Raw genomic sequence first — 13,084 nt, forward strand, 5'->3', positions numbered from 1 at the left:
ACATGATTCCACAGCAGAGATCAATGAACCATTAAACCAACAGATGATCAATCATTAATCGATCAATAGTTCCAGCTGTACTCGTATAAACTGTTGAGTTAAATTTGTGATAAAACATCAGATTTGATCAAAATGTTTTGTTAATTTGTGAACTGGCTGCTAACTGAAGCAGTACCAGTAGAAAGGGAAATACTGCACGTTTGTACTCTGCTGTGAGTACATTACTTACAGCAGAGTACAAATGAATACTCAGTAATAGTACTTGGGTACATGCGGTACCTGAAGTATCCTCTGATGCTTCATAATGTTTTGTGAAAAAACTCTTCAAGTCAAAGTTGAACCTGATGATACTGCTCTCTGATTGGCCAACAGCAGAGTGGCAGCTCGCAGTTCAAACTCTACACGCTGACCTGACTGGACAGACTTGTGATGACAGCCAATCAGCACGGAGCTGATGAGTCCATGCGGGTCAGACTTCCCGTCTGTGGCTCTGATCTGATGCCATGTCAGGTGAGTCAGCTGATCACAGCGCAACTACTACTACAACAAACAGCAAGGATGTGTGTGTGTGTGTGTGTGTGTGTGTGTGTGTGTGTCAAAGGCTGAGGCCCAGAGACTCTGGATCAGCTGCTGCTGGTTCACCTGAACACAGCACGATGCAGCAGGTGGTCAGTGAACGTCTCATGGTGCGTTCACCTTCTGGAGGGTCTGGTGACGCCTCTGATCACCGCCGAGTCTTTGATGAAATGTGGTCTGACTGACTCTCTCCGCCCGTGAGGAAGACGTGGCGGCGCTGTAACCGGAGCGAACGTGAGCGTGCGGAGCGCCGAGACAGGATGTGAGAGCTGCAGAAGAAGAAGAAGATAAAAGTTTGACCTGATTTAGACTCTCAGTTTCCTCCAGCTGCTGTGTCAGTTTGAGCTCCAGAGGACGAGACTAAGAACTGGCAGCAGTTTTTGGTAAAGCAGCCTTGACAGGATGCAGAGGTCACAGAGGTCACAGGGGTCACGGAGGTCACAGGGGTCACAGGGGTCACAGAGGTCACGTCATCCATCATACGTCTGGGAATCTTTTTAGTTTTAATGACACAAAGACGATTTGACATTTACACACAGTTCACGTGTCGTCTGTGATTCGACTTTTTTTAGATTTCTGCTCGACTCGCTCTGACATCATCAAACATGAGCAGCGATCAAACTGCAGGGCATGATGGGAAACGCCTGAGCCTCCCCTGATCAAACAGCTGATTGGTTTAGATCAGTGGTTCCCAACCTTTTTCCTTGAAGCCCCCCTCACCTGTGTCCAAGACAAGCCACCCCCAGCCCCGCCTCGTACCTGCACACACGCACTAACAGAATAAAGTGATTATCAGGGCATTCAGACAACACAACAGGTATTGTACTCTATTGCTTTCTTTGTCACAATACAGTTTTACAAGCCTGTGAAAGTAGTCTATTGGTTTCAAATCAGTTGTTATTGTAAAACATGTCAATTGACAACACATGTTTCTGTCTTTAGAGTTGAAAGAATGCCATATAGAGGTGGGAGGGTTGCCATATTTACAGCGGCACATGAAACCCTCATTGTGGATATGGTTCGTGAGAACAACCTCATCAGACTCCGGGAGATCAGAGACAAAGTCATTGCCAATAATGTCAACTTTGAGAGCATTGATGATGTCAGCTTGGCCACAGTAGACCGAGTTCTCCGGCGCCAAAAGATGCGGATGAAACAGGTCTATAGGGTTCCCTTTGAGCGCAACTCTGTGCGACACAAAGACCTACGTTACGAGTATGTGCAAGTAAGTATACATCCATGTTCACAGTACAGTTAGTGGACATACTGTGTTGCTCAGTGGCCTACATTACTCCTGGACAATACTGTGCTACCATGGGTTCGGAGGGGCTTGTCCACCGGCATTCTGTCCTTAGGTCTTACAACACCCAACGTCTCCTCACCTTCCTAGAGGAGCTAAGAGACATCCTCCTGGACCGCCAACAACACCATCCTGGGCCCGCACATCCCATTTATGCTTCCACAGAACAAACCAAATCAGAGAGTGGTTCACCACCAACAGTAACCAGTTTTTAAACGTCTGTCTGCCACCCTACTCCCCTTTCCTGAACCCTATAGAGGAGTTCTTCTCATCGTGGAGATGGAAGGTTTATGACAGACAACTATACACTAGAGAGAACCTCCTAAGGGCAATGGAGCTGGCCTGTGTTGACATCCCAGTGGAGGCCTTCCAAGGATGGATTCGCCATTCCAGGGGTTTTTTCCCACAGTGCCTGGCAAGAGAGAATATAGCCTGCGATGTGGATGAGGTGATGTGGCTCGATGCAGCTCAGCGACATGATGCCGCACAGTGATTGTGGTGTGAATAAAGTAAATAAAAAAACTTTGCACCCTGAACATGTTTTCAAGAGTACTGTTGTGTGCAATAGATTCTGTTTTTGCATTGAGTTGTGTTACAGTAGTGTACATGCAGTATTTTCTATAGATTTATACTCTTCATATGAAACTCACACATCTAAATGCCTAATCCTCTACAGAGATCTAAGAAGATCCGTTACTGTAAAGTTTCTAAAAATGTGCATTGGCAGTTATGAAACAAAGAACCATCTCACAAATTGAGCATTGTGTTTTCAACTGTTTTGCTGTAGTGTGTAATGATGTGTATAGTGTTTACATTTTTGAAAGCTTCGAGCTGCTCTTTTGGTGTGAAAGTTTGAGTTTTGCAGTGAGAAGGTGTGGTTGTGGTTATGTAGCTTTAGAAAAGGGTGTTGTGTTTAGACATTGGGGAACATAGAGGAAACGCTTGTGAAATGTGTTTTAGCATTTGAGAAAAACTGTAATGTGCACAACCTCAGCGCAGGCGAAATTGTGCACACCCCCTGTGACCTCTGGCGCCCCCAGTGGGCAGTGCGGACCCCAGGTTGGGAACCACTGGTTTAGATGAGGTCCTTTAATTGGACTCTTCATCGTGTGTTTAGCTGGTGTGATGTTGAGGTTTGATGGTGCTCACAGAGTCAGTGCTGTGATTGGTTAAGCCAGCAGCTGAGATTAAGCATCATGAGAGGTTTGTCAGCGGCGACAGGTGAGCGAGGTCAAGGGGACATAACGTTCACCCCCCCAACAGTCACTCCGTCCCTTGAATCAGTGCAGTAACTGCTGGAGCTGACGGAGAATCTCGTCATGCTGCAGAAACATGGACGAGCCTTCACCTTCTGCTGCAGCCCCGCTGACCTGTCGCTGGACACCCCTCCCCTGCGGTAATGGACCGTTCCATCAGCTCTTGTCCTCTGGTTTGGGCTGAACCATGTGGGAGCCGCTGGGAGCCGCTCGGCTCCAGACCACCTGCTGAGGTCTGAGGACACGTCCAGCCGGAGGAGGTGAGGACAATAAAATAATACACACCAAAGAGGACAAAATCTTTCTTTAAATTTCCAAAATAAATAACAAAAAAATAGTTGAAGAAAAACTTTCGAAAGACTTTATTTAAACTCTCAATTGTGAACAGTTTTTAAATATTGACATTGAAAAACAAACTCTTAAAGCACTTTAACATATTTTCCTGATAAACACTTTAAATGTATATATTTATTGATTTTTAATAAATATTTTCAAATGATAATAATAAAAATTTTAGAAAACTACAAACATTGTCTCTGCTGTCTGAAACAGTCTGAAGACAAAAGACAAAAGAGACTGAAAGACATTAAAAAATCTGCATAAAAAGCTGCTTTCTCACCTGTCCGCCTCACCTGTACAGTAACACTGTGGGTGTGTGTCAGTAACACAGTCTGAATGAAGTGCAGCACCGACATGTCTCCTGTGTGTGTGTGTGTGTGTGTGTGATGCGTGTGTGTGCGTGCGTGTGTGTGTGTGTGTGCGTGTGTGTGCGTGTGTGATGTGTGTGTGTGTGTGTGTGTGTGATGCGTGTGTGTGCGTGCGTGCGTGTGTGTGTGTGTGCGTGTGTGTGCGTGTGTGATGTGTGTGTGTGTGTGTGTGATGCGTGTGTGTGCGTGCGTGCGTGTGCGTGTGTGTGCGTGTGTGTGTGTGTGTGTGATGAGGTGCTTTTAACATTCCTGTGTGTGGACTTCCTCGCTGACTTTCGGCCTGCAGGCTGCAGCAGACGTGACTGAACAGAGATCAGATCCTGCTGCGCTCCTTCAGGCTCCGTCATGTTTGTGCTGGACTGAGAACAGACAGCGACGCGCTCACAGGGACCAGTTCACGCCTCTGCGTCACCGTTCACACCTTCAGCTCGTTTTAAGCCCTCAGAACTTCAAATTCTGCAGCGTTGGAGGGACAATCCAGATCCTTTGTGTAAGGAGTACAAATACCACACTGTAAAAAGTATAACCATGAAAATGTTGATGGTAGTAGTACTTCGTGTCCCCTGTGTCTGCTGTCCTCTTGTCTCTGGTCTCATTACTGTGCTGGTGGTGCTGGTTTCATCTTTCATCTTCATATTCACTGAAAAACCATTCAAAGTAATATTACCATGTGTACATGGTGAAAGTAAGTAGTAACTTGGGCCCTCAAATAAAGATAGAGCAGTATTTAGCAGTACTGGTGGTGGAAGAAGTACAGTACTGCAGTACAGCAGTGCCACAATGTAAAAATACTTCATCACAAGTGAAATTCATTTAAAACCTGCTTTGAAAATGAAATATAAAACATTAAATGTACCTAAAGGCGCAGAGCGACCATCAGTTGTTTTCAGGCTCTGCAATCTGCAGCCTCTCCACCAGGTGTCACTACATCCCACACACTGGTCCTTTAAAGTGATGAAAGAAGACAAAGTCCTCACTAATCAGAGCTTACTTACGTTATGTTTTTGTACTTTTTATTTCACTCCAGCTTCACTGAAACTGGCCTGTAACAAACTGCTGCGACTACTGAAGGCGGAGCTGCTTCATTCCAGGTGGAGGTTTGAATCTCGCTCTTCTGCAGCGTTTTTCATGTGACCTCTGAAAAAAAGGCGTCCTCACGTCAGCAGAGACAATATGTCCCCTGTCTTCACTTCAGCAGCGCAGAGGAAGAAAAGTTACTTACAGGAAGAAGAAAGAGCCGAGTTTGATTTTCTGTCTGTGAAACAAACTGAGCTTCTGTTCGGTCACTCAGGTACAACTCATTTCATCACATCAGACGAGAAACAGCTGCTACGCTAACGTCACGATGAAACGCTCGTCCTGTTCGACTTTAATCGACCTTTAGCATCTGCGACTCTAACGCAGCCTCAAACTCGCCTGTCCTTCAGTACTCAGGTAAAAGTACTCGGTTACTTTCCAACAGCGGCGTCCAGGTGCGCTAAGCTGAACCTGAGGCGGGAAGAGCTGCGGCCCGGTGACCTCTGACCCCTTAAAAGGAGGAAGAAACAAGCAGAGATACAAAGTACAACTCACAAAATAAAAGTCCGGTTTATTGTCAAACAACAAACTTCGCACATACATCAAAACAGGCCGTCATAAAACAAAAAGTCGCTGACAAAAACAAAATCCGAAGGAAAAGAAAAGAGGCTCTTTTCTTTGGCCTTGCCCTCCCATACAAACAAACTAGTTATGGTACAGCTAAAGTACATACATTAAATTTACTGGAATGCTCTGAGTTCAACGGCTTAAGAGGTTTTTCTTTCTGTTTGTTTTTACTGTTTTTACATGTTTCCCTAGAATCTGCTGAGATATCGTTAACATGGTCAACCAAGTAAAACCTTTCGTTAAAGAAGCACCGATTTGGTCTGACGAGATCGCTGCCGGGAGAGAACTGACCCCCCTAACAATATGTACAAAAATATAAAATGTAAATAAAAATACAAACAAATTCTCCTTTCGTGTTGTTGTTGTTGAAGAAGCCGGATTCTGAGTCGATGCGGTGGCGAGTTCCTCTAGAAAATTTGCTTTGCGGTTTGAGGGGAGACCGAGTGTGTGGCGTGGTCGATGTTTGTTGAACTCTACTTGCTAATGACCATGTTGTATTTTTTTATTATTATTTTTTCCTTTAAATCAGTCCTCCAGCCCCTCCACCCGTGACATCTAAAAACAGTCAGAGGTGAAGAATCAGGAAGTGGTTCAGCAGGATGGCGCGGGGGAAACGCATCAATCGTCATCGTCGGTTTTCTGCTTCTTGGTTTCGACGTCGTCCTGAAGAAGAAGAAGAGGAAGAAGAGTTAAAGTCGGCGGGGTAAAAGACAGGATCGCCACCTGACTGGCTGCTCTTGGTGATGAAGGTCATTTTTCTCTGCTTCACCTCGTCGTCTTCGTCGTCATCCTCAGCCGCCCGTTTTGTGCCGCCCTCGATCTCATCATCGTCGTCCTCCTCGTCTTCCTCCTCACCTGCAGGACGAAGGATGAGAAGAATGAGATTTCTCCAAGTTTTAGGAAATTAAACATTAAAAGAAAAACAAACATTCCAGCTACCTTCTCCGTCGTCTTCCTCGTCCTCCTCGTCCACCTCCTCGTCCTCTTCGTCGTCTACGTCGGGCTCGCCGTTCTCCTCGTTCTCCTGGAACGCCAAAAAAAGTTTAGTCTTTGTTGGCTGGAAGTTCAAAATGTGTTGAGTGAAGTTGAGAGGAGGCGTGTCTCCGGCGGCGGCGTTACCTTTCCGTTGGTGGCAGCATCTTTGCCGTTCTCCTTCTCCTCCACCAGCTTCTTCTCCTTCAGATCCTGATGAAGACAAACAGGACCGTTAGGAACAGACTCAGGCTGCTGCTACCTGCCCTTCTACCTAATGGCCTAGTTAGACGAGCCCAGTGCATGCTGGGAGCTGCACGTTTTTTGGTCCTCTCCTGTCAGAATGAAGCCTTCCTGTTTAAACACCATATTGGTCTTTGCAGATCCTCCCCCCGCCCTCCTCCTCCTCCCACTCCATCCCCTCTAATGTGTTGTAATCTGATACTTTGATGTGGCCCCCGGGGCACTCTGGGTATTGTAGTTTTTGCGGGCTGCCGTCACCGCCATATGTCACGAGACACGCCCGGGAGAGGCACTGCAATACCCAGGATGCACTGCTCCGTTTAAAATAACACAGGAGGGCGCAGGAGCAGGGGGGAGGTGGCGATGGAGGAGGAGGAGGAGGAGGAGGAGGAGGCGGCGGCGAGCGCCATGCACGCCGCTGCTGGCCGCTTGTTGTAACGGAGGCTGGAAAGGACAATAGAAGACGACACATGGCAGGCGAGAAAAGCGGCTGGAAAGACGAAAACGAGGCAGCGCGGCGGGGCCGGAGCCACCAAAAATCCCTCCAGGGGCTTTCTGCTCCCCGCTCACACCGGAAAACCGCCCGCCGAGCCTATTAATAGCGCTCGGTTTCCTCGTTTTGCAGACATCGTCCGTTCACAAGCTATTATCCCCGCTGCACGCGCGCCACACACAGCCAACACTTACACCGCTATTGATTAATTGCTTTACATAATCTTATTGGTTAAAATCCATTAAGCTGTTTAGCAGCATCGGAGGCTCCTCGGCAGGAGACGAGCGAGGTTCAGCTGAGCTCGAGCTCCGCGCGCTCTCACCGACTGTGCGTAAAAAGGCGCTTGTGCGTAAAAATGCTCCACAACTATAAATAGTGGCTGAACAGGCACCCCGGATTACCGGCGCTAATACCGGGCCTCGGTTTTCCCTCCCCACCTCCTCCATATGTTCATCTGTTATAATCACTCATAATTATTCAGCTCCGCGGCTCGCTGCTGCTGCTCTTACTGCACGTCGAGGCTGGCTCCTATTCTTCCCCGCTGCCGCCGCGGAGACCCGACTCCCCCCGCGGGGGCTATTAAAGTTTTACCCAATCTGATCCAAAGTCCAACAGGATGGAAATTAACGTTTAAAGGAGCCCAAAGGTGGTCAGAGAGGGGGAGAAGCCCACACGGTGATGGGTCACAAAGACGGGAAACCAGCACCGTCACATCACACCTCCACAGCCCGGCCACACACACACACACACACACACACACACACACACACACACACACACACACACACACACACACACACACACACACACACGAGAAGTGGGCTGCATTACAGAAAAAGAAAGAAAACTTTTCCCCTGAGACACAAACGCGCCCTGCAAACATGCTCCAAACGCGCTGAGGAGGAGGCGGAAGCCGCGGCTCGCCGTGGGCATCAGGCTCTCCGGTGAACGGACGCGGAATAAACAGCCCGTTCAGCAGCAGCCGATCCTCCACAGTCGGTAAACAAACCGGGTCGGACGGTGCAGGCAGGCCCGCCTTTGCATTTTAAAAACGGGACCACCAACAAAAAGGCTGAAGAGCATTTTAAAGGCTGGACGCGCAGAGCCCCGAAAGTTGACATTGGTGTGAATTACGCACCGCCTGCCTGCCTCACCGTCCTCCATTCAAACGGAACAACTTCACGCTCCAGACCCCAGCTGGAGCCTCCGAAATCCCATTTAGTCCGCTGCTCAGCCCCACAGCTCGTTACCGCTCTATTAATAAGACAGCCGGGATATTAGCCTCTCTCTTCATCTGGAAGCGGGATTGGACTTCGAATTAATTGGCATTAAGCAGCCTGGAGGATGTGCGATAAATGTGCAAATAGGCGCGTCAATTCGGCAATAAGAGCCGCGGCTGAGGAGCCGAAAGGCGGCCGGTGCGTGTTGGAGCGAGAGCCGTTTGTCGGTGCTTCGCGCCGGGCTGGAGGTGCGTGTTTCGGCGAGGAGAACCGAGCCGCCTGGATAAACAAAGAACCCGCGCAGACTGTTCCTCTCCGGACAATGAGACGCGGACTGGAAACGCAGCCCGTTTCCACGATGCGGTGCCGAGACCCCCGCTTTAATTCGAACATGTTTGCCAACGGAGTTTAGAGAAAAAGACGCGAGCACCGGCTGGCCCCTCTTTCTAAGCCCCCCCCGGATGGCTCCGACGGCGCAGAGTCCGAATGAGCGCGAAGCGACGACGGAAGGTTTTTTAAAAATCTAGGTTACAGCCTGGAAAAGCCTCATCCTGCTGAGGGGCTTAGAGAGAAGCGGCTCCGGGGAGCCGAGAGGCGGCTTACCTTGGCTGAGATATCCGAGCCAACTTGTGTGTCTGCCATTGTTTTAGTTCAATAAAATAAAGGACGGCTGAAATGAAAGGTGAATAAAGTAAATCCCTCTCTTCGGTTTGCGGATCAATCTGTATTATATTGTGCCAGTGGCCAACGCTGCTGACGGCCGAGCCTTTAATATAGGCTTGTGGGCGGCGTCCAGAGGAGGTCGGCGGCCGCCGATTGGCTGAAGGTTCAACAGAGGTGTTCTCTTCGCGCGTTGGAGTGGAACAATGGATAGAATTTCTAAAGCCGGAGGACACGCCCCCCCCAGTCCGCCGCTGCAACTGTCTTTTCTCCACAAAAACAATAAGTCGGCCGATTAAACATCAGAAAACGGCCTCAGCCGTCAACGTGACGGCCGCGCCGACGCCGACAAACCGAGAAAACCGAGTTTACACCGAAGTACGCACTAAATATGTCGAATAGGCAGCGCTTCGGTTGACGTAGTGTCACAATTTGATTGATGTTCCTCTGGTCGAGTCAAGAGGCGACTCCAGAGCTCTTCTCCCGCCCACCGACGGGACAAGGGAATACAGGCGAGTCTTAGGGGGAAAAGAGGCGAAATGTCGACGCCTCGGACTCTGTTGGAGGATTAAAGTTCTTCATGGAGCCAGTGTCGCCTCGACACCCGCCTGATGAACACAATCAATCAGACAAAAGGCTCAAAGAGTGGAAATATGGAACACCGCCGCCATGTCTTGTCAGAGCTCTTGATGGTCGCCCCTCCCCTTCCCGACGCCCATGTTTGAAAGTCCCTCACTCATCTGTGGATGTGCGCACTTGACGCTCTTGAGTTTTTTTTTTTTTTTTTACATAACATCCCATAAAATCGTGCGCCAAGGTCGATGCACGAATAAACACAGAGTTTTGATGGGCCAGAAAACGCTGTGACAGTGTGCTGGAGTGAGTGCAGGCTGCTCAGTGAGCGGGTGCAGTACAGTGCTGGTGGCCTCATTTCCTCCTCCATTGTTAGAACCCACGAGAAATGGCCCGTCCTCGTGGAGGAGGGAAAAAAGCAGTGCGACACAACAGACATGCGATGAGACAAGTGCCAAATCTAATTATAATGTGCTCATGAACTGACACGCATTCTTATGAAACACAAGGGCAAACACGTATTTTTCCTTACCGAGTTTTGTACACATGGCTTTTACAAGCTGAACATGAGAAGGACAAAGCGGCAAAAGCGGCCGCCATTGCTGGCTCAGGATGGGGGATGGGAGCAGAGTGTGGTCCGGTAACAAGCAGCCCACATTCGCATTCTACTCTGATGACGCACTCTGCCGCGGAGGGAGACTCCGATTGGTCGGCTAAGTGGAATAAACACAGCTTTGGCGCACGACGAGCGCTGATTGGCTGCCGCGGACGTCCGTCAATTCAAACTAGGCTCCTGCGGCGCGCTGTAAACTGCGGATCCGGATTCGGACTCTGGACTGGCTGTGCGTGTGTGAGCGGCATCAGTGTATAGAGTTTCACTTCAGTCTTTCACATGTTACTCTTCCCCATTCGCTGCCGAGGAAAAGCGCCTTTTACCGCCATGATCTCTGAGAGCCACATTCATTATGTGTAATTGCTTGGAAAAGCCGACCTCTTCATGTTTCATTAAGCTGTATTATAAAATATTTAAGCAGGTATCAGAGAGAGCAGAACCGGGAGTAAGCGATCCCTCAGCAGAAGCGAAGTGTGGCTCCATCCCTCGCACCTGGTTTGGACTGTGTGGAACATCCAGGCGGGAAAAGCAAGGCGTTTATTTCAAAGTGCCGGTTCACATTAAAGATGTGACTTCTGAGTGCAGCAGAACGCAAACGCAAGAGACACGAGACGCTGCTCACGTCTGAAGACAGTGAAGACAGTGAACGGTGGCACAGATGTTTATGAGTTAGTGGGTGTTTTTTATTTTATTGGTTTGAATTGAAATTGAAGTTGGGGCTCCAGAGATTCACTTTCAGTGATGCCACCGATGACTCGGGAGCCAAACATCGACTCCAGTGCAGACATGTGAGGAACGTGTTGCAGCTGGCGTCCGTGGTCCTGGGTTTTCTTTTCGCTGCTCTAAAGCCACTTTTAGGACGCGTTCCTAGAACAAAATTTGGTCGCAGATCAGGAGGTGATGCTGCATCCAGATGCCTCAGGTCTGTCCATCGTAACACAAGAAGGACGACTACGAGAAGCACGCCGTGGCCACAGCAGGCCAGCCGTGCTTTGACCAGCCCCGGTCGGGCGGCGGGCTGTACGCCGGCCTGTGGAGGCTCCAGCAGAGACCTGGATCCAGAATAAAGATGCGCAAACACACCATGTGCCATGTTCTGGTTTGTGAAGAAGAACTTTGTACCTGAGCCTCTCAGAGGTGTTCAGGTTCAGAGAGGTCTGGGCGAGCAGGCTGTTACGCTCCTGAATCTGGCCCCGGATGATGGTTAGTCAGAACGCTTTGAAACGTCACCGGGGACCTTTGAGTGCGTGTCATGTCTCTGTCTGCCTCTCAGCTGTCAAAACTGTCCAATAAAGACGAAAATGCCCCAAAAATATTCTTTAAAATCAGTCATTAAATCAGTTCAGTTTTGGGTCCCAACACAAATCTATTGTCCTCAAACGGGCCTGGATCACCAGCTGAGCAGAGCAGTCAGGTTCACTGGGGCCCCAGACCCCGCGGGCCCCCAAAGCTCCAGGTTCACTGTGCGTCAACTGGTTGTGAATAATTTGATTAACTGCATATTTGTTTAGGGATTTGCACCATTGAAGTACAATATTAAGTGCGACATGTCCCGGATCACTTCTTCACCTCATGGCCTGTCCTGTGGAGGGGTCCTGCGTCAGCACACAGCTTCAGACTGGAGTTATTGGAAGTGTGAGTGGGGTCAGACAACACTTTTTTGTTCCAGGGCCCCTTAACAGGCTAATGTGTGCATGCCGGTCAGCGTCCGGTCCTCCGGTGTCAGAGCACACCTGAGCGCGCAGACGTTCAGCTGGCTTCCTATTGGTCAGGCATTTCTGTGAGTTGGCTGTCGCAGTCGTGCTCTGTGAACGCTGTTATTTGTGTAGACTGTAGTGGACTTTAGCTTGTATGTAGATTTACAGGCACGAGTCTTCAAGACATGTGATTCATCTGACCTCAGCTGTAACTCACCTGCAGACGTCCTGCAGGACATCTCTGGTTTGATCCTTTGAAATCTAAAGAAAACACGAGCATTTGTGCGTCCCTGATGGGATTCAGCTGCCCTGGTCAGACATGAGTCTGTCGGTGGCAGCCATGTTTTCTGTTGTCTGCTCCATGTTGGACCTCTTTTAGTAGACACCTAAAATAAAAGTATGAACCTGAAAATGAGCATAATTTGGCCTCTTTAATAGTTTTTTTATGGCTTCTGTAAAACACTGTTTGAGTTCGAGCTGGTGGCTGAAAGGTTCTCTCAAATAAACTTGCTTGGCTTTAAATCAAAGATAAACATAATAATACTTCCTCAAACTATTTCATCCAAAAATAAATCATTGCAAGAGATACAACATGTGAATAAATACATGCGAAAGTTAGCAGCAGAGTTATTACACGACTTCCTCGGAAAGACGACGGCTTTGAATATGAAACCACATCAACTCAGTGTTGGATTCATGATGAAGAGCGGTCACAGTGGAGTTTAAATATCTGGAGCCTCAGACTGACACTAGTCCAGGTTCAGAGTTGATCCAGGCTGGTGCAGTTTGGTCCACAACACTAAACTTTGCTCAAAATAGAAAAAACTGCACTTCAGACTGGTTTTCCTATAAACTGCCCGCTGACTGCTTCTCCCACCGTAACTGAGACTTCGCTGGAGGGAAACCAGACGAAACGAGAAATCAGAGGCAGAGAGTCTTTCTGGTGTCTGACGAGTCGTGTTGCTCGGTGCGTCAGCCGTGCAGCGAGCAGCCGACGTGTTTGAACGTGTTGCAGTGACGCAGTAAACAACACGGCTTCATGTCAGGGAGTCCGCAGGTATCAGTTTAATAAGCGACTCCTCCATTTGTAGAACGATACGAGGAGTGTTGGACTGAGCTTTAGACGCAAC

General features: G+C 48.8%; 1 protein-coding gene across 1 annotated transcript; it reads right to left on the reverse strand.

Annotated features, from left to right (window-relative positions):
• Positions 1 to 5,401: 5,401 nt before the first annotated feature.
• Positions 5,402 to 9,803, reverse strand: ptmab (prothymosin alpha b). The gene is made up of 5 exons (XM_070974157.1): positions 9,015 to 9,803; positions 6,603 to 6,668; positions 6,423 to 6,507; positions 6,253 to 6,338; positions 5,402 to 6,146 (listed from the first exon to the last, which is right to left on the reverse strand). Exons 1-5 carry the CDS (start codon positions 9,051 to 9,053, stop codon positions 6,102 to 6,104), a joined length of 321 nt encoding a protein of 106 aa, XP_070830258.1. The 5' UTR covers positions 9,054 to 9,803; the 3' UTR covers positions 5,402 to 6,101.
• Between the last annotated feature and the right edge of the window lie 3,281 nt (positions 9,804 to 13,084).

Source organism: Chaetodon trifascialis, chromosome 11, assembly GCF_039877785.1.
Source record: "Chaetodon trifascialis isolate fChaTrf1 chromosome 11, fChaTrf1.hap1, whole genome shotgun sequence".
Classification (NCBI taxonomy): Eukaryota; Metazoa; Chordata; class Actinopteri; order Chaetodontiformes; family Chaetodontidae; genus Chaetodon; species Chaetodon trifascialis.